This window comes from Macrobrachium nipponense, chromosome 4 (assembly GCF_015104395.2).
Source record: "Macrobrachium nipponense isolate FS-2020 chromosome 4, ASM1510439v2, whole genome shotgun sequence".
Taxonomy (NCBI): domain Eukaryota; kingdom Metazoa; phylum Arthropoda; class Malacostraca; order Decapoda; family Palaemonidae; genus Macrobrachium; species Macrobrachium nipponense.
Window position 1 is genome coordinate 139,247,646 of NC_061100.1, and position 20,913 is coordinate 139,268,558.

At 48.5% G+C, this 20,913-nt stretch overlaps 1 protein-coding gene across 1 annotated transcript in view; it reads right to left on the reverse strand.

The window, feature by feature from the left end:
* The window catches only part of LOC135211228 (isovaleryl-CoA dehydrogenase, mitochondrial-like), a gene marked incomplete in the record, with an annotated part of 108,421 nt that overhangs the window by 71,819 nt on the left and 15,689 nt on the right, over positions 1-20,913 (reverse strand). Inside the window, 1 exon segment of the mRNA XM_064244485.1 lies at positions 4,945-5,034. Within this exon segment, the coding sequence (XP_064100555.1) occupies positions 4,945-5,034 (90 nt within the window).

Genomic DNA, 20,913 nt, shown 5'->3' on the forward strand with positions numbered 1-20,913 from the left:
CCTTGAGAGAAACCGACTCTTTTGTCTATAGCGTGCAATTCGCTGACACGCTTAGCAGAAGCTAGTGCAAATAAGAAGAGTGCCTTCTTAGTCAAGTTCCTGAGTGAAGCCGACTTCAAAGGCTCAAACGGTGGCCCCATGAGGAACTTAAGCACCACATCTAAGTTCCAAGCCACTGTATCTTGCGGGAGCTTAGTGGTTTCGAAAGACCTAATGAGGTCCGACAGATCTGAATTGGAGGAAATATCCAAACCTCGATGTCGAAAAACCCGAAGAGAGCATGGCTCTATATCCTCTGATCGTCGAAGGAGCCAGTTTCTTAGAGTTCCTAAGAAATAGAAGAAAATCTGCTATTTCTGTTAAAGAGGTCGCAGAAGTAGAGACTTTAGCACTTCTACACCACTCTCTGAAGATTCTCCACTTCCCTTGATAGAGTTTGTTAGAAGACTCTCTCCTACAACGAGCGATAGCTTCTGCAGCTCTTCTTGAAAATCCTTTCGCTCTGACAAGATTCCGGACAGTCTGAACCCTGTCAGAGCTAGAGCGGACAAGTTTTTGGTGGAACCTCTTGAAGTGAGGTTGTTTGAGAAGCCACTTCTCTGGAGAAGAAGTCTGGGGAAGTCTACTAACAACTGGAGAAGGTCCGGGAACCACTCTTTTCCTGGGCCAAAAGGGAGCGATTAACGTTAGCGTTACATTGCTGTGCGACATGAACTTGTTCAGCACCTCTCTTATTAGACCGAACGGAGGGAATGCATAAGCTTCCAGACCCGACCAATCCAACAGCATTGCGTCCAGACCAAGCTAGAGGATCTGGGACTGGCGAACAAAAGAGAGGAAGACGGTTGTTCCTTGATGTCGCGAAACAGGTCTATTGACGGTCGTCCCCAAAGGCGCCAAAATTTCTGACAAATCTTGTTGTCCCCAAAGTCCACTCCAGAGGTAACACTTGCTCGTTGACGACTTAACTCGTCCGCCAGGACGTTCATTTCTCTTTTCCCGGAACAAATCTCGGGACTAGCTGAACCTTCGCTTCGTTTGACCACAGGAGGAGATCCTTGGCTACTTCGTACGAGAGAAAGACTGAGTCCCCCCCTGTTTCCGCACGTACGAGAGAGCCGTGGAGTTGTCGGAATGCACTGCCACTACTCGACCTTCTACTAAGCTCCGAAACTGTCTGAGCCCCAAGAAAATTGCTAACAGTTCCTTTACATTTATGTGGAACTTCTTCTCCTTCTCCGACCAAGCTCCTGAAGTCCGTTGATTTCCCAGTAGGGCTCCCCAACCTGTGTTCGATGCGTCGGAAAAGACTGTAGGTTTCGGGAGGATGGGTCGTAAATCTAACCCTTCTTCAACCTTGCTCGAGAGAGCCACCACCTTAGGTCCTCTTTTATTTGATCTGTGACAGGAAAGGTAATCGAGTCTGGTTGTGTCTTCCTGCACCAAGAGGCTCTCAGGAAAAAACTGCAGAGGTCTCATGTGCAGTCTTCCCAACGTCACAAATTTCTCCTGACGTCAATTTGCCCAGGAGCCTCATCCACTGATTGGCAGAACTTACCTTTTTGTCCAAGAACTCCTGAACTGTCTCCAGACAGCCTTGAACCTCTTCGGGGACAGAAAAGCCCGAAAAACTTGAGCATTCAGAATCATCCCAAATAAAGGGATTGCTCTGAGATGGAACCAACTGGGACTTCTGTTTGTTGACCAGAATTCCTAACTTTCTGGCAAGATCCAGAGTTGTCCAAGGTCCTTCATGCACCGACTCTCTGATTCCGACCGGAGAAGCCAATCGTCCAGATAGAGGGAGATTCACTCCTAATATGTGCAGCCAGCTTCCTATCGGGATAGAACCCTGGTGAAAACTTGAGGAGCGGTCGCTAGTCCGAAGCAAAGCGCCCGAAACTGAAACACCTTGCCTTCGAACATGAACCTCAGGTACTTCCGAGATTCGCGATGTATCGGAATGTGAAAATAAGCGTCTTGCAGTCCAGAGAGAACCATCCATCCCCCTGTCTGATGGCTCAGAACCGACCGAGTGGTCTCCATATGAAATTTTTGTTTCTGGACATGCAAGTTCAGGGCGCTCACATCCAAAACCGGCCTCCAGCCCCCTGATGATTGGGAACTACAAAAAGGCGATTGTAAAAGCCTGGAGGAAAATCCCCTTCTATCTGTTCTATCGCTTCTTGAGAACAAGCGCTTCCACTTCTGCGGGCTAGCGCCAGAAAATTTGTCTGAGCCCGGAGAGTATGCCTGGAATGAATTGGCACAGGTGAGAGAGAGGAGGAAACGAGAGGAATACGATAGCCGAACTTTGAGTACTTGCACTACCCAGGCTTCTGCTCCTCTGTTTTCCCATTCCTCCCAAAACAGCGCCAGCCTGGCTCCACTGGTGCATGAAGAACCGAGCTTTCATTTGGAAGGTTTTGTTAACCTTTGGCCGAGGCCTTAGACTGAGGTCGCAAATTCGACTTCGGCCGAAAGAAGCGCTTGGGTTTTCTCCCTCGAAAAGGCGCTTGGGTCAGAGAGAAACCGAAGGCACTCCACAGGAGCTTTAGGTCTCTTAGTTAGACTGTGCCAGTAAATCCGAAGTAGATTTTCTTATCTAGCGCAGACGAAATTGACAACACTACATTCGTCTGGAAAGAGGTTTTATCTTTCACAAAAGGAGCAAACAAGAGAGCAGACTTCTGTTGGGACGTAACCCTTTTAGAAGCAAAGGAGCACCAAAGTTGCCTTTTCTTAAGGGTACCAAAAGGCGATGAGCGAAGCTAACTCATCACATCCATCCCTAATGGATTTGTCCGCACAGGACAGAACACCAATCCAATCCTCGCTAACTCCTGAGAAAGAGAAGGACAGTCTTCGATCTTGGCCGCTAAGCGCCAATAGTCCAATCAAGGAAGCTAAAAGACTTCCAAAAGTTTAAATTGATTCTTTACAACGTGGGTCCAACTCAGGCGCTGTAAAGAAAACTTTCGCTGCGGCGAAAGCAGATCTTCTAGAGAGTCGATTAAACTGGAGAAGTCTCCCTGGGAGGAGGCAGAAACTCCCAGAGAAGGAGCTTCCCCAGTTACATAAAACCTATACCTCTTACGAAAGCAACTTAGAGGGAGGGTAAGCAAAGAGCCTTCCCTAAGTCTCTTTTCATAGACATCCATTTCTCCGTCTCTTTCAACGAATGTCTAACCGCTTTAGATAGAACAAGTTTTGGGAGGAGAGGGTCTGAAGTTTTCCTCCTCATCAAAAAGTCGAAGTTGGGGAGCGAGGGGCCGCTTTCCTCAAAAATAATCTGGATAAGATACCAGAAGAAATCTAAGGAGACGTGAATAACACGAGAGGTGATGTGAATACCTCCTCCTCTACTTCTTCTTCATTCTCCGATACCGCCGAAGAAGTAGACGGAACTACAACCGGATCTGAAGGTTTCGAACCACCCTTGGACTCATTCATCCAGTTGGTTAACATCTCTAACTGCTTGCGCAAAGGCGCCAGAGACGAATCAAAAACAGTTAACGTAGGCTTGGAAGAGCCTAATGTTCAGCAGGAGGCGGAAAAAACTACTTGCGCCTCGCTCGGAGCCGCCGAAATTCGAGGCGAAACAGGCGCATCAGGCGTACAGACGAAAAAGCGCCTAAAGAAACACCCTTAGAACTGCTAGCTACAGCGCTAAAACCACAAATCTCTACTAGTAGAGGAGCCGAAAAAGGCACAGATTGAGGCGACGAACGAGCCGAGTCTAATGGCCGCGGCGCAACCCTACTCTCAGGCTCCTTATACCGCTTGACTGGAGGAGGCGAAGAATCGGCGCCTGAACGCCTCTTTAAGGGACGCGAACGGGCGAATCTCGCAAGAGCGACGCGCGACCGGAGACGAATCGCTTGAATCATTCGAAAGGCGTCTGCCGCAACACCTTTCCAACGCTTAACCGAGCCCTGTTTGAGGCGCAACAGGCTCACAAGAGAGGCGCCTGTCTGGGCAAATCCCGATCGACTCCCTTGGACTTCCGGTAGTCTTCTCCCCGGTGCGGGGGAGCTGGACAGTGACCTTTGTCTAGGAGACGTGTCAGGACAGACAGACGCACCCTCAACTACATCTTACCTGAAGCCGCTTTCTCCAAAAAACGTCTTAACTGAATACCAAGTTGCAAAACCGTATTCGCTAGTACCGAAAATTTCTGATCTAAACCTCGATTCCAGACTGGCAATGGTGTCGGAAGAAACTACACGGGAAGCCGGAGAAGCGGATTAGTAGGAGGAATAGGAGGTGTAGTTAAGGAGACACTAACAATTTGAGGAGAAACAGAAGGAACAGAAGCATCGCAAGACGAAGCGGAGCTAAGTCTACTTTCCCTAAGCGCTGCTTTTCTAATTCTGTCTTTAGCTAATTTCTCCGAGTATGAACTAAAAAACTTCCATTGAGAATCAGTCCAATCATACACTCGTTACATGTTCGATCTGCTGAACAAAACCTGTCCCCTACACTTAACACATTTAGTGTGAGAATCATATTCTAACTTGGATAATCTAGTTTTACATCCTGAGATGCAAAACCTAACTCCCGACGGACTAGAATCCGACATGGCAACGCCTAAATAAAAAGCAAATAACAACAACGCCAAAAAAGAGTACTTCACCAATTCCGAAGATCAATTCCACAAGAAAAAAAGCGAAGCAAAGTCATCCAACCGCACCGACCACCGATGTTCACCGGACGCCGGCAGGAAAAGAATTGGATTCACCTGGGCAGTTGTACCTGGTTCTCCCGCGAGTGGAGGGAGATGACGTCATCACCACCAGTGTTGGCGACGCCGACGCGCTAAATTTGAATTTAGTATCCTGCCGCTCGTGGAAATCACGGCTCTATAATTGTTCGGTAAGACACTACAATAAAACTACTTACTGTACAAAGCTTACATAATATTTTATTGGAAACTACACTCACCCTAAGTTCTGAAAAGTTGTTTTCTTTATCAATTTCTGCAGCCTTGGGAGCCAGCTCTTTCTGAGCAAAGTCAAAAACAGTCTTCCGAAGCTGAAAAAGAAAATATTTTAATTTATAAGTAGTCCTCTAAATACTTCATAAGTAGTCCTCTAAATACTTCATTGTTTATTTGTCTATGACATTACACTAAAGAGATCCCAAAATAAATTTAATTTCAAATTTCAAATTTGTCACAGTTCTTCATTACAAAAGAACAATAAATTATCACAAACAATGACATGGACTAGCTGGTGTTTTAAGATGATTCTTAATTTGTTTACCTAGTGATATGTTCAATGGCTGCTTTTCCTGATGTAATCTTTACTGCAACTTTTGACCTAACTGCAATGTTTTGCATGCCATTGTTCCTTCATTTGTGTTTTATCGGCACATCCTGTGCTGGTAGTGTCCTGACAATTGCATTCCAATTCTGATACTCAGTTGTTCCTTGGTCATGCCTTTGTGTAGGCTAAGCTTGGTACTATTTTGTCATCTTAAAGTCAAGAAAAGACATAGCCTATCCAATGTCAAGAAGTGAGTTTCATAGTGTTCAATAATAGTTCATCTTGGAACTGATGAAATATAGTTTGTCGGTCCTTTTACAATAGGAAGGTACTAGCGGCAGCTGGATAGGTCGTAAGATTTCGAACAAGGGGTTCGGTAGTTAACTGCTTGTCCGACAGGCGCGCGCGCGCGACTGGGAGGTAAACAAACCACTTTTGCTTTCGGCCTCACAGCGAGTGGACGTGTGTGTTCTACGCTCTCTGCCCGCTTCTCGTTGTTTGCTTTCCCTGGTTGTATGGTTGTGTTTCGTGTTAGTGTGAATCATTGTAAGTACAATCATTCTTTCTTTTTTCATCATTAAAGTGATCTTGATCGATTATGGATTCCCCACGCCCCGCTACCCTCCGGAGATTGTGTCCGGGTACCGAAGGGCGTAAATGCGGGAAGTTCCGCTCCTTCCCAGAAATCGATCCCCATATTTTGTGCGCTCGGTGTCAGGGGCGCGAATGTACCCGCGCCGAGCCCTGTGAAGTTTGTATGTCTTGGTCGGAGGCGCAGTGGGGCTTGTACGAAGGTAGGAAGAAGCGAAGGCCTACAAAGGAGTCGTCGGAGAGCTCTCCCGCGACTCCTTTGGTTACGGACACTTTGTCTTCTTTCCTGCCGCCTGCTCAGCCCCCACGTTTGGCGCCTTCCCCTGCGGGGGGGTTTCTAGGTCCTTCTCCTCACCCGATCTGTCGAGTGTGGAGGAGGGCGCGAGATACCCCGACGTTGAGTTGTACTCTGGGTCCTCTATCCGTTCGTCTACATCGCACGGACGGGTAGAGGATCCTGCTAATCACCCGACCTTTGCTTCCTCAGGTGCTGTTGCTGCGAAGGACGACCTCGGACAGGTGTGGGCATCGTTGGGTCTGCAGGGCGTGCCAAGTGTCCAGGGGCTGCTCTACCATCTCGCTGGCTCTGTTGTCGGTCACGCACGCTACGGTGACATACCACACTGTACCACGAACCCTGTCGACCCTGGCTATGCTTCACCTCCTCACCTGGTGTATTCCCTGCACGCAGTGTCTGTCACACCAACTCCATCGGTGCAGGGGCCGATCGCCGTACCACGGGGGTGTGTGATGCCGCCGCCTGGGTTTGCCGTGCTGCCTCGACCGGACTTCGTGTGCCCGAAGAGCTCGCCCCTGGACCTCCCACCAGTACCTAGGATGTCTGTGCCGCTGGTCCGTCCACCTGGTCTGCCTGTACAGCCTGCCGTACCTGCCCAGCCGCTGTTTACTGACGTGATGTTGCCGACTACCGCTGCTGTTCCTGTGTCTGTTCCTGCCGTCTCCACGGCTGTTCCTGTGATGCCTGCACCTGCTGACGTTGTTCCTGTTCGTGGCGCCGCTGCTCCCGATGCCGATCTGTTCGGACAGGTGCGTCTGGGCCCTGTTGCTTCGGCAACAGCAGCCCCGGCTCCGCCCTGGATGACGGATTTGACATCGGTCCTGAGGAAGCTGACGAAGAAGAAGAGGAAGAGGAGGAAGGTGTCGTCGTCGTCTTCATCGTCTTCTTCGTCGTCGTCGTTGTCTGCCGCCTCTCCCCCTTCATCTTCTAAGGCTTCACAGCCTAAGAAGAAGAAGGTCGCCTCCTCCCCCCCTAAGAAGTCTCCTTTGGGAGCTTCTAAGGGCCCGTCTCGCTCCGGTGAGACGGGGGGTTCTTCCGCTGGTCATCCTGCTCCTCGGGAGCAGGGCCCGCTCTCTTCTTCCGCAGGCAAGAAGACTACGGACCAGAGGGTGCCGGCTAACAGCCGGCACTTCCTCGCCTGCTGTTAGTGGTTCGCACGGCAGAGGATCCGTCTCGGCCTCTCGTTCGCGAGAGGTACCGAGTGTACGGTCGCACCAGCGACCGTGCAGCTAGGAACCCGACCTCTGAGCCAGCTCACGTCAGGTTCACGGCATGGAGCGGAAGACTGGTGACAGCCGCTCACGCGACTCTCACCAGACCAGCTCTCGCTCTCGCGGCGACCAGCTGGCTACCCGGGCTGATGTGACGGTCCATGACCGGCCACGGGCTGAGGCTGGGAAGAAGACCCCCCCGTTCGCCAGCGCCAGCCACGGCTGGTACCAGCGACGTGACGTGCCGTGAGGATATGCACCGGTCTCACCGTGACAGTGGAGCTCGCCGGTCGCCTGACCGTCGCTCTCACAGAGAGCGATCGGGTACGGCCACCAGCACCAGCTCTTCTGACACACGAGACCGGGGCCGCTGTGCTCAGTCCAGCCGTTCTCCACAGCGAGACGGCTCGACCAGGCCTCATGATCCCACCACGACGCCCTACGTACCAGGCACGGTTCTCGGACCGGCCAGGTCGTATGCGCAAGTGGCTCGAGGAGACCGAGAGGGGTCTGTCGCTGTTCCCCCCTTCGAGGGGGGAGGGTCTCGGGAGGTGCTCCTGTTCGAGGGACTGGATGGTCCTACTCCTCAGGATGCAGTCACTCCTGAGATCCAGAGGAACTTTGCCGAGGTAATTGCGCGGATTCATCAGCACAACGACCTCGGGGAAGGATCGCCGCTCCCACCTTCCGAGCCCATGTCCCGGCTCGAGTCATTCTGGGGCCCGAAGAGGGAACCCAGACCGACGGTGGGACTGCCGCGATTGGAGCTTGCCGACTCAGTGCTGGACCAGGTAGAGTCTCTTGTCTCCGGACAAGACGGTTCTCTCAAGTCTGGCAGGTCGAGCAAGCTGCTTCCGCCTCCTCTACTGCGACAGCGGCGTTTCTACGTGCCGTCTGAAGACCCGATGCCGCCCAAACAGGTGAACCCGGAGTTAGCCAGGCTAACGCCGGGTGTGTCTCTGCAGCAGCTCCTGTCAGAGAACCTATGGTTCTCGCAGCAAGAGGCACTCGGCCTGGAATCCACTGCCATGGCAGCTTTCCAGGCCGTCTCCTGGATAGACCTGTGGTCCCTCACTGGCATGTATAAGGTCGCAGCCAACTCCGGGGGAATTTCTCCCGAAGATGGACTCGGCCTTCAGGAGACTTTGCCAGTCTGGGGGAAGAGCCATCTCCTTCCTTGCCCACTAGACGGTAAACCTGTGGGCCAACCTGGTTCTCCGACGTAGGGGACGCTGTCCTTACTCGAGTTTCCAGGGGCGGGCTGGGCGTGAAGCGGCATTGGGACTTCGCAATGGACCGTTACGGAGTTCCACGTCTCTCTTCCCAGGAGAGTGTGGACGCTGCGGTGGACAGACGGGGCACTGATGACAGTGACCGTCTGGTACACCAGGCAGTTTCGAAGGCTTCTGGGCAGCTCGAACTGCTGGGCCACAAGCCAAAGAGCTCGGCTAGCGCTTCCACGGTGGCTAAGACGGTAGTCGCATCGAAGCCCCGTGGAAAGACACTGTCTTCTTCGACTTCTGCAAAGGGGGGCCGTAACCAGCCCTCCTCCCAGCCCTCCTTCTCGCGAGGAGGCTCTGGGAAGAAGTCGAAGAAAGGGGGGAAATGCTAGGGACGGCGTTCCCCCTCACCTGCTGCCAGAAGTGGGGGGTGCCTGGCCAGCCATTGGGCAACTTGGCAGCGCTACGGCGCCGAGACCTGGATAGTAGATGTCCTTCGGGAGGGATATCTATTACCCTTCGAATCTCGGCCACCCCTCACCTCCAACCCGGTCCAACAGCAGTCGTACGTTCCAGGATCTTCGAAGGATGTAGCATTGAGACAGGAGATCAAGACCATGCTGAGCAAACGAGCTGTAGAGATCGTCACGGATCAGTCACCGGGCTTCTACAGTCGACTTTTCCTGGTGGAAAAGCTACGGGGGGCTGGCGCCCGGTGATAGATCTCTCTCCCCTGAACCGGTTTGTTCGCCAGAACCCGGTTCACAATGGGAGACGGCACGTTCCATGCTCGACTCCATCAGGGAAGAACGATTTCATGCTTTTCAGTGGACTTGAAGGATGCGTATTTCCAAAATACCCATTCATCAGTCCTCCAGAAAGTACCTCCGCTTCATCCTCGACGGGACGGTGTACCAATTCAGGGCACTTTGCTTCGGTCTCTCAACCGCCCCACAGGTGTTCACGCGAGTGTTCACTCTGGTGTCTGCTTGGGCCCATTCGCACGGGATACGACTGATGAGGTATCTCGACGATTGGCTAGTCCTGGCGAGCTCCCGCTCGCAGTTGCTACAGGACAGGGATCGGCTACTCGAGTTCTGTCGCGATCTGGGGATCGTTGTGAACTTCGAGGAAGTCCGATCTCGAGCCCAGCAGAGGATGAAGTCCTGGGTATGCTGATCGACACGGTAGCAGGGCGATCTTCCCCCGCAGACTCGCGGATCAGCAGATTCAGGGAGGCGGCAGCCAACCAGTTCCTGTCCTCGGCAGGAACAGGTAGCTCAGCGATGGCAAGTCGTGATCGGACACCTGTCGTCACTCGAGAAGTTAGTTCCTCACGGGCGTCTTCACCTGCGGTCTCTTCAGTGGAGGCTAAAGGAGAGTTGGTCACAGGCAACGGATCCCCCAAGCTTTCCAGTGTCGCTGACACCAGAGGTGAGGCAGGACCTAGCCTGGTGGCTGGACGACAGGAACCTCTTAAAGGGAGTGCCTCTGCGCACTCCCCCCCCCGGAGATGCAGCTGTTCTCAGACGCATCGACCGAGGGGTGGGGCGCACACCTGGAGGAGTTGCTGACTTCAGGGGTGTGGGACGAGAACGACAAGCACCTTCACATCAATGTTACTGGAACTCAAGGCAGCGTTTCTCGCGCTCCAAGAGTTTCAGACCAGCTTGATGGGATACACTCAGTGGTGTTGATGTGTGACACCACCACGGTAGTGGCCTACGTCAACAAACAGGGGGGGCCTAGTCTCTCTCACGTTTGTACCAGTTGACTCGGCAGGTGCACGAGTGGGCCGAGGCACACTCAATAGAGCTGTCGGCACGCTACATTCCAGGGAAGAGGATTGTAGTAGCAGACAAGCTCAGCCGTCGGGATCAGGTGATAGGGATCGAGTGGTCTCTACACCAGGACGTGGCGGAAAGGCTCTTCGACCTGAGGGGGCGACCAGTCGTGGATCTGTTCGCCACCCGGCACAACAGAAAACTTCAGGTTTTCTTTTCAGCCGTGCCGGACCCATGGGCAGCTGCAGAGGACGCTCTTCAACACCCGTGGGACAACCTCTTTGTCTACGCCTTTCCCCCGTTCAGCCTGATTCGCAAGGTGATCAGTCGAGCACTGGTCACCCCGAATCTCAGGATGATCCTGGTGGCTCCCAAATGGCCACAGGCCATTTGGTATCCGGACCTGCTGGCTCTTCTCGCAGAAGAACCGAGAGAGATTCCCCCTTGGCACAACCTTCTCGCCCAGCCACACGTCGAGCGGTACCACCAAGCAGTCCAGTCCCTACAACTTCACGGCTGGCTGTTATCCACCATCTCTTGCGAAAGAGAGGCTTTTCTCGTAGCGCAGCAACAGAGATGCTGGAAACCTCCTTAGTTTCCTCTGCAGGGGAAGTGGGCCGTCTTCTGTGGTTTGTGTCTAGACGGGGTATATCATTCTCTCAGAGCCACTCTTCAGCAGGTAGCGGTTCTCGTTTTTCTTCGCCGAGAGAAGCTCCTCTCAGTCCCCACAGTCAAAGGATATAGAGCCGCCTGGCACTGTCCTGAAACTGAGGGATTGGATATCTCGAACTCGTTCGAGATCTCCTTGCTCATGAGGAGCTTCGAAAGGTCTTGCCCACCCAGGGAACTCAGGCCCCCTGCGTGGGATGTGACTCTCGTCCTTAGGAGTTTGACTCGAACACCCTTCGAGCCACTCCGAGAGTCGTCAGACAGGGATCTGACCCTCAAGACCCTCTTCTTGCTGGCCCTGGCATCGGCGAAGAGAGTAGGGGAACTTCATGGTCTTTCCTTCGATGTACGACACTCCAGGGGATGGGGATCTGTGACGCTCGATTTCGTCCCGAACTTCGTTGCGAAGACTCAGAAACCTTCGGTCCCTGACGACAGGTTCGAGTCTTTCACGATTCCCTCCCTAATGGACTTCACCGATAATGATGCGGATGAGATGCTGCTTTGTCCTGTGAGGGCGCTACGGCGCTATCTGAAGAGAACTCGGCACCTCAGGCATGAGTGTCGACGCCTCTTCGTTAGCACCGGGGTAACCAAGAAAGAAGTATCCAAGAACACTCTTTCGTTCTGGCTGCGTGAGGTCATCAGGAGGGCGTATGAGGCTGATGGTAGTGACGACATCCGTACGTCCCGTCCGAGAGCTCCCGAAGTCAGAAGTATTGGCCCCTCGTTGGCGTTTCGTAAGAACTTCTCCGTGGCGCAGGTCCTGAAGGCAGGGGTCTGGTCTAACCAGACTACCTTTACGTCCTTCTACCTTCGGGATATTGCCCACAGGTCCTTGGATACCTTTTCCTTGGGACCCATGGTGGCTGCTCAACAAGTTGTGTAGCTAACCCAGACCCTCGCAGGCTGAAACAGCATCGAGTCCTGGTGTGACTGTGGCGGATGGATGTGGTGAATGAGTGAGTGACTGGCTTTCTCTCCCATCTTTTCCTCCTCCATCTACCTGTGGGCAGAGGGCCACGGTCGTCACTACGCTGGATGAGGACGAGATGCAGGTGAGCTATATGACAGAGCCCATCCTATCCCTTTCACTAGGGATAGGAGCAGAATATCCACCACTTCCTCCTACAAGGGGGGGGAAGGGGGGGGGAAATGGATGCCAACAAGAGACAAACCCATGACTTTATATTTGCTCCTGTACAGGAACAAGTTCTTACATTGCTGGTACGAAGAGATACGCTTGCCTCTCTCTTAGTACTCGGTCCAGAGGTCCTACCATTGATCCTGCGGTGCCACACACCCCCGATCAATCGGGACAGAGGCTTGGATCCCTCCCTCGCTGCTTACGACCAGGGAGGCATTCCAAGGTTGGGCGAACACCAGTCTGTTCACAAAAGACTCAGATTCCTCCCGCCAAGAAGCGAGTCTTCCTATTGTAAAAGGACCGAAGGTTTGTATGCCGTGTCGGAACAAATGACAATTTGTCCAAAATTGCATTTTCCTAAACTATACAAACCTGAGGTCCTTTTTACACATAGTCCCACCTCATGCCACCCCTCACTCGCAGTTTTTTGCTTGGGCCAAAGCAAAAGTGATTTGTTTACCTCCCAGTCGCGCGCGACCTGTCGGACAAGCAGTTAAACTACCGAACCCGTTGTTCGAAAGCTTACGAACCTATCCAGCTGCCGCTAGTACCTTCCTATTGTAAAAGGACCTCAGGTTTGTATAGTTAGGAAAAATGCAATTTTGGACAAATTGTCATTTTTTCAGTTTGTTTTTTATGTGATTTCTATAATTTTATATTTCTTAACATCATAAATGATTTGTTAATATCCACAAGTATAATGAATATGGGGTACCCCTGCAAAAACCTAAGGATAGCATACCTTTAGGGTATGGTTAAGCAAGGTAAGATGTGGCATCTTAAGTTGGGTTAGGGAGGTAATGATTTTGTAAACCCCTATTCTCTATCAATTTTCATTCTCCACCAAAAAAATCATGGTGTTCCCTTGGGAAGCCCCTACACTTATAGTAGAAACTCTACTGTATTAACTGTACATTTCCAATGTAAATATCAAACTTGTCATAAAAAACTATTAAAAAACCAATGTTCACCAGATGTTTTCATTGCTTAACACACCAAGTAGTTCCCTTTTACTTATCATCTGACAAGTGGTGTTACCACTGTAAATTTCAAAATCCTTTGTAGGATCGAATTTTTCTCAAAGGTGTCTTTAACCTCTGATAAGCCAAGGAATCATTCCATTTGTGTTTGGGTAATCTAACAAACTGTTTTACATTATATATTACAGGGGGTTATCCATGGTAAAGTAAATTTTACAGGTTCTCAATAGAACTTCTAAGGCTTTAAATCATTGCTCCCCCTTCCCGTACCTACAGGGTCTCAGAACAGAATATAAAACTCAGACCAAAGGCCAAGTCCTGGGACCTATGAGGTCATAAAGCGCTTAAAGGGCAACTGAGAAACGACATATTTTTTCATCAATTTATATTTTTCATACTTAAACTTGAGGTCTTAACAATAGGATAATCTTCTAGCGCAAGCTGGAAACTGGTTGAAAACAAACAAAGACTAAAACAAGGAATCTGTGGCATCTGACAACTCATGCGTATACGAGGTGGATGCTGGTTACTGGTCAGGCTTGGAATCTCGTGACGCACCAGTCTTTAACTGCCTTGGAAAGCTGTGTATCGCTTTGCTCTCCTTTCCCCAATCCGGTTTTTTGATCGAAGCTGGTGCATTGTTTCCTATTTACTCAGCCCAGAAGTTCCGTGGACCTCAACATTATTAGTCGGCCGTCCTTATTTTCCATGCTGACCTTCCTTGGGACAGATGCAAATTGCAGTAGATGTGACTTTTCCTCTGCATTGTCATCGCTTGTGTTATGAGTGCTATGCTGGTCCATCTCCCAAGGGAATATTGCCCCCCTCAGGGAGGGAGGGCCCACCTACTTTTTGTTCTTTAGTATTCTACTTTTCTTATGTTGAAGATAATTTGAAAATATTTGTATTGACATTGTCTTTATGTATCTTTCTTTTTATCTTCTTACACATTTTCTAGGAACTTGGTAATGTTTCAGTCTTTCAGAATTTGTTTCAGGATGTTCGAAACATTGAGGTTTGTGTTGCAGACAAGTTTTTATGCTAGGATTTGGCTGAATGGCATAGGAGTACATTCCCACACTTCTTCAACATGAATTTTAATGGCTTATGATTGTGATCTTCCCTTCTGCTTGCAGGGCCAGTTGTAATTGTTGTCTCGTCTCTTTCCGTCATTTTGGTGGGAATGGGGGGGCGTGGGTTTTACGGCTCAGTCCAGCTCACTCCTGTCTTTCCCTCCATCCTCACATAAATATGATTCTTTTACCCTCTTTCAGGATAGAAATGTCAGCCGTCGAGAGACCAAAACAAAGTACTTGAAACTGGAAAGTTCTACCCATGAAAACAAACATGATATTTCCTGGAATCATGGTGAATTGGTAAGTGGAAATGTGCATCCTGCATATCCAGGGAGACCATCCAATCCCCCTTGCAAAGAGACGCTGGCACAGAGCGAGTCATTTCCGTGTTGAGCTTTGTTTTCTGCACAAACAAGTTCAGAGTACTTACATCCAATACAGGCCTCCAGCCCCCCGATGACTTGGGGACTACAAATAGATGATTGTAAAACCCTGGAGGCAATCTGTCGAACATCTCTTCCACCGTCGCCTTCTGTATGAGAGCCTCTACCTCTCGAGCAAGAGCTAAACACCTCTCCAAGCCTGGAGAGTAGGCGGGTAATGTGAAGGGAACATCGAATAGAGGGGGAGGATTTTTGAGAGGAATGGAGTAACCGACAAAAAGAGCCTGGATCATTCAAGCGTCTGCCCCTCTGCGACTCCACTCCTCCCTAAAAAGGTTCTTTCTGGTACCCACCAGAGCAAGAAGGATTGTTGGATCACTTGGAAGCTGATTTGGAAGTGGGCCTGGTCGAAGTCTTGGTCAGGGCTCGTAAATTCGAACAAGGTCTAGCAAAAGGTCTGGATCTACCTCTTCGAAAGGGATGCTGCTGTAAAGGCGAGCCAGACTTAGCAAACGTTACAGACGTGGATTTTGCACGTTTAGTCGACTGTGCTAGCAGGTCGTTGGTAGATTTCTTCTCCAAAGCGGAGAGAATCTTGCTTACTGTCTCTTCAGGGAAAAGGTGGTTTTTGTTGAGAGGAGAAAACAGCAATGTGGACTTCTGAGAAGAGGTGACTCCTCTAGTGACAAAAGAACATCAAAGCTCTCTTTTTTTTAAGGTGTCAAAAGCAAAAAGAGAGACAAACTCGTCAGAGCCATCCCGAATTGACTTGTCAGCGCACGACAATACCACAAGTCAAACTATAGTTATAACCTCCTGGAGAACGGGGCAGTCTTCCATCTTCGTAGCAAGCGCTCCAATCATCCAATCAAGAAAACTCAATATCTCCAAGACCTTGAAGATATTTTTGACCATGTGGTCCACTTCAGGAGATGAAAAGCTGACTTTTTCTGCTGAAAAGGCTGACCTGCAGTTAGCGTCTAACAAACCAGAGAAATCCCCCTGGGAGGAGGCTGATACTCCCAAAGAAGGAGCTTCTCCAGTAACGCAGAACCTGTACCTCTTCTTAATAAGTTTTGATGGGGGAAAGGTGAAGGTGGGTTTCCCTAACTCTCGCTTAGTTACTAATCAATCCTCAACATGACGAAGAGAACTCTTGGAAGCCATAAAAAGCACTAACTTCAGAAGAGAACCAAATGTTTCCTTCTCATCAAGAGAATCGAAGCAGGAGACCTGGGAGTTGCTGTGACAAAGTAATCCAGGAAAGTGTCAAGAAGGTAGTGCAACAGACTCAAATAAGCCAAAATCAAAATAGTCAGTGTCTTGTTCTTCACCATCCAATGATACAGGAGAAAGAGAAGGCTCAGCGCTCTTAGGTCCTTTCTGGTTCCCTTTCATCCAGCTCATTAACTCTTCCAACTGACAAGGAAGCGGGGTCAAATTCGAATCATCTTGAGTCAAAGTCGAAGCACCTGAAGTTGTAAGTGTCCACACCTTTGACACAGAAGTCTTTGCACCCGTCGAAGAATGTTCCGCATGAGAAGTCAAAGCAGCACTCATAAAATGCAGGCGAGTCAAAAGCTTAGATGGAGACAATACACAATGTTCTTCGAACGAATCTTAGAAGTCCATCGCTGCCCTACGACCACAAGGCTAAGTCCATGTAGTGACGCTGCAAGAGGGTCATGGACAATTATCCACTTCTATGGTCTTCCTAAGAGGAGGACCTCAACCCCCAAGAGTCTCCCTTGGACCTCAGGTATATATCTTCTCCCCAAAAGCGGGGAAGCGGGACAGGGACCAGGAGAACTGTTGGGACAAACAGCCACACCATCAGACTGTACTACACTAACACTTTGCACATCATTATTAGTCTTTTCAATGAAAGACTTCACAGATAACCCTAACTGCATCACTGGGTCACCTAATAAATTTAGATTCGAGGATGGCAATGGCATCAGAAGAAACTCCATAGGAAGCTGGTAAAGGAGTAAAAAAAGCAGGAGAAGGAGGACTCAAGATTGGAGACAAAGTATGAGGAGGAGGGGAAGAAATGGGAACGGATGCTTCAACAGGAGAGGCAGAAGAGGCTACACTAGATTTATGTTCAGCTCTAAGAGGTGGCCTTCCTCTTCCTATCCTTGATAACTTTATCAGTGTGAGCCAAAAACTTTCCATTGCTGTTCACTCCAATCCCTACATTCCTCACATGTAGATTCCAGACCCTACATTTAATGCAATCAGAGTGCAAATCATAAAATTGCTTTACTAACCTAGTTCTGCACCCTTCGGCACAGAACCCAACTCCTGACGGACTAGAGTCAGACATGATAATAAAAAGCCACAAAAATCAAAGAAATACCACCTAGCTAATTAGCCACATATCAACAAAACATGAAGTTGAGTTCTTCAACAAATATTGTAGGAATAACCATATAAAATGATGAAGAAAAGTCTGCACCGACCACCAATGTTCACCATAAGCCAGCAGAGAACAAATTATCTACATATGGTCTGTTGTACCTGTTCCTCCCCCAAGTGGGGGCCAGATCATATCACCTACATCAGCAATGGCGGTGCCACCGCAAAATTTGAACTTTCGTCTGCCTCGTAGGGAACCTACAGCTGTATAATTGTTCAGTAACGCATTGCAATAAAAAAACATGTATAGCTTGGTAGGTAGGGAAATTTTGTAATTTTTTTTTTCTTACACCTTTTGCCCTTGCATATCTTCCTCTTTCCCTTGATGAGTTTTTTCTTAACTCATCAATGGAAACTGACCAACCTCAAAGTTTCCCCTGCCTGGGGTGCTACATATTGATTTATTAGCCTGACTCTTAAGGTTAACGGTGTAACAATGAAACAATTAATAGGAGAAGGTGGAAAGTAAGATGGAAGAGACTGTGAATGGAGGTAAAGTAAAAGGAACGAACCTTAAGAAATGCCCACAGTGCACCAAGTGAGGTGCACTAACAGCACTAACCTCATACGGAGCCTAGTCTACATAAATACCACAGCCACAGCACTGAGGAAAAACAAGATGTGAAGTCAGCATTCATAGGCTAGGATAGGTTTGGGAATGATTAGATTAGCATCATAGGATAGAACTACACAACAGCTCCACATGGGATATTACTTTGGAAACTGACTTTTTCTATAGTATTTTGGTTGCTTATCAAGAACTTACAATTATTTTTTGGCGGGTCAACTGTAATTAACCTCAGAACTGGTATGTTTTTGTATGTGGGCCATCCTGGAATACTATTGCGCTCGTATAGTGTTATAAGGGAACTTTTGTTAAAAAGTGGAGCTTCCTACACTGGGGACTCCCCAGCTAAGTAACATGGCCTGCTATGTTAGGTTAGGCTAGGGTACATTAGGTTAGCATAGTTCCTTTGATAATAGGTTATCTTAGCCAGTCCGTTCTTGAATAGCCTATAGGTATGGCTCCCTAATGACTTGTGCATGCACGGAACCATTCCATAACAACCACATGACAGTACTGTCTTTCTCACAATGGTTTCCCCCCACACAAAATCCTTCCTTCTCAAAGAGTCCCTAACCATGTTGGGTATACTATAGCAAAATCCACCTAGCTTTGCAGCCAAGCCCCTTCCACTGCATGTCGGTGATTGGCTTGTTCTTGAAGGGGTAATAACGTCACAATAGTTGACAGTCCAAGTGATTACCAGTACGGGACTGACACTATTCGGTAATGTTCAGTTTCTTGCATGAATGATGAAACCACAGATTTGAGTTTCACATTTGTGAGGTATGCAAATGATGTCTCCGATAAGAGACATAAAGTTATATATCATTATGAAGATCTTGGTTCATTTTATCTGTGCATCTTTTTTTTATTTCATCATGCGCCGCCTAAATACACACGCATCTTGCAATTTTTTTTTTTTTTTAATTGGTGTTGGCCTGCGTAAGCGATCCAACATAGACCACACATTACGTAACTGAAATGAAGCATAGATTTCTGTAGCCCGTTCTGATGTTAGGGTATTATTCATCATTATCCTGCACATCAAATATTAATATCATTGAGATATTAGGCCTACATGTCAGCTTCTTATATTTTGGGGCAAGGGCAGAGGCTTACTTGTCAATTTCTTATATTCTGAGGCAATGGCAGGGCAAAGGCCTACAATCAAATTCTTATATTTTGAGGCAATGGTAGTGCATAAGCCTACAATCCATTTCTTATATTTTGAGGCAATAGCAGGGCATGGGCCTACAATCAAATTGTTATATTTTGAGGCAAAAACAGGGCATGGGCCTACACATCAAATTCTTATATTCTGAGGCAATGGCAGGGCATACGCCTACACATAAGATTCTTAGCTATACGTATTTTGAAGCAATGACAGGACATGTTAGGGTATTAATTAATCATAAACCAGCATGTCAAATACCAACATCATTTCAACAAGAGATACGTATACTGTCCTTTAGAAAATTCACAGCAATTTATATCCAACATGACTTGTACAGCCTATCATACTATGAATTTTCTTAAAACAAAGGTATATTCTGGTTTATAGTCAAGTGCAGTCACTGCTTGTCATCCCTCCGAATGTGTAAACGATTCTACTATTGAAATTGATTTTAAGATTATTGAATTGTAAAATTTCCTGAAATATGAGGCACCAATCTGCATAGCTCTGAAAAAGTTTGTGTTTAAATTTAGAATGGTGAACGTGCTTGACCATATCAGACGGTAATTACCATTGTCCAGCAATTCAAGTGCACCAATTCAAATGCAGACATTCCCAATGTCGCCAAATACTACTAGGGTAAACAAACGCAGACGATCCATCGTCATCACGCTGGCCAGGCCTTATTCACTCGATATTTAATTGGTGAAACAAGAATACGTACAAATACATCTTTAAGCATACCATTCAAAAGATTGAAGTTTCGTCAACATAATGTGATATATGAAAACCCCATATGAACTAAAATATGCATGTGAGCTCTTCATAAAATATGTTTTCAAGGCAGTTTTGAAATCCAATATGGCGGCAATCTTGTGGCTGGCCGGTCTAACCACGGACAATCCACCACCTTTCCCAGCCTTCTCAGCACTCATTTGAACAATGTTAGGGTATATATGTAACGTTTATTGATCTTACTCAAGATTGCAGTTGTAATCAGCACAATAAAACAACATTTTCTTGCCTATATTACTGAAAGTATGAAAATGACAATTTGTCGAAAATTGCATTTTTTCCTAACTATACAAACCTGAGGTCCTTTAACAATAGGAAGGTAACTAGCGGCAGCTGGGACGGTCGTAAGCTTCGAACAAGGGGAGAACGGTAGTTACTGCTTGTCCGATCGTGCCGCGCGCGCCCGCGCGCCCTGAGAGGTGAAGAATCACTTTTGCTTTAGGCCCATGCAAAAATGACAATTTGTCCAAAATTGCATTTTTCCATAACTATACAAACCTGAGGTCCTTTTACAATAGGAAGGTACTAGCGGCAGCGTGGATAGGTCGTAAGCTTCGAACAGGGGTTCGGTAGTTAACTGCTTGGTCCGACAGGCGTCAGCGAACGCGCGACTGGTAGGTAACAAATCACTTTTGCTTTTGGCCCCAAGCAAAAACTGCAGAGTGAGGGGTGGCATGAGGTGGGGCTATGTGTAAAAGGACCTCAGGTTTGTATAGTTAGGAAAAAATGCAATTTTGGACAAATTGTCATTTGTTCCGACACGGCATACAAACCTTCGGTCCTTTTACAATAGGAAGACTCACTTCTTGGTGGGTGGAATCTGAGTCTTTTGTGAACAGACTGGTGTTCGCCCAACCTTGGGAAGCCTCCCTGGTCGTAGAGCGAGGGAGGGGGGATCCAAGCCCGTATGGCCGCCTTTATTGATCGTGGGCACAAGCAGGATCAATGGTCAGACCTCTGGACCGAGTACTAAGAGAGAGGCAAGCGTATCTCTTCGTACCAGCAAACAAGAACAGTTCCTATTTGCAAGAGGCAACAACGTTATGTTGTCTCTTGTTGGCATCCACTTCCCCCCCCGTTGTAGGAGGAAGTGGTGATTATTCGCTCCCATCCTAGTAAAGGGATAGGATGGGGCTCTGTCGAGTAGCTCACCGGCATCTCGTCCTTATCCAGCAAGGTGATGACCGTATCCCTCTACCCACATAGAGGGGTAGAAAAAGATAGGAAGAGAAGCCGGTCACTCTCTCATTCACTTATCTATTCTTACAGTCACACCAGGACTCGATGCTGTTCACTGCTAGGGTCTGGGTTAGCTAGACAACGTGAGCA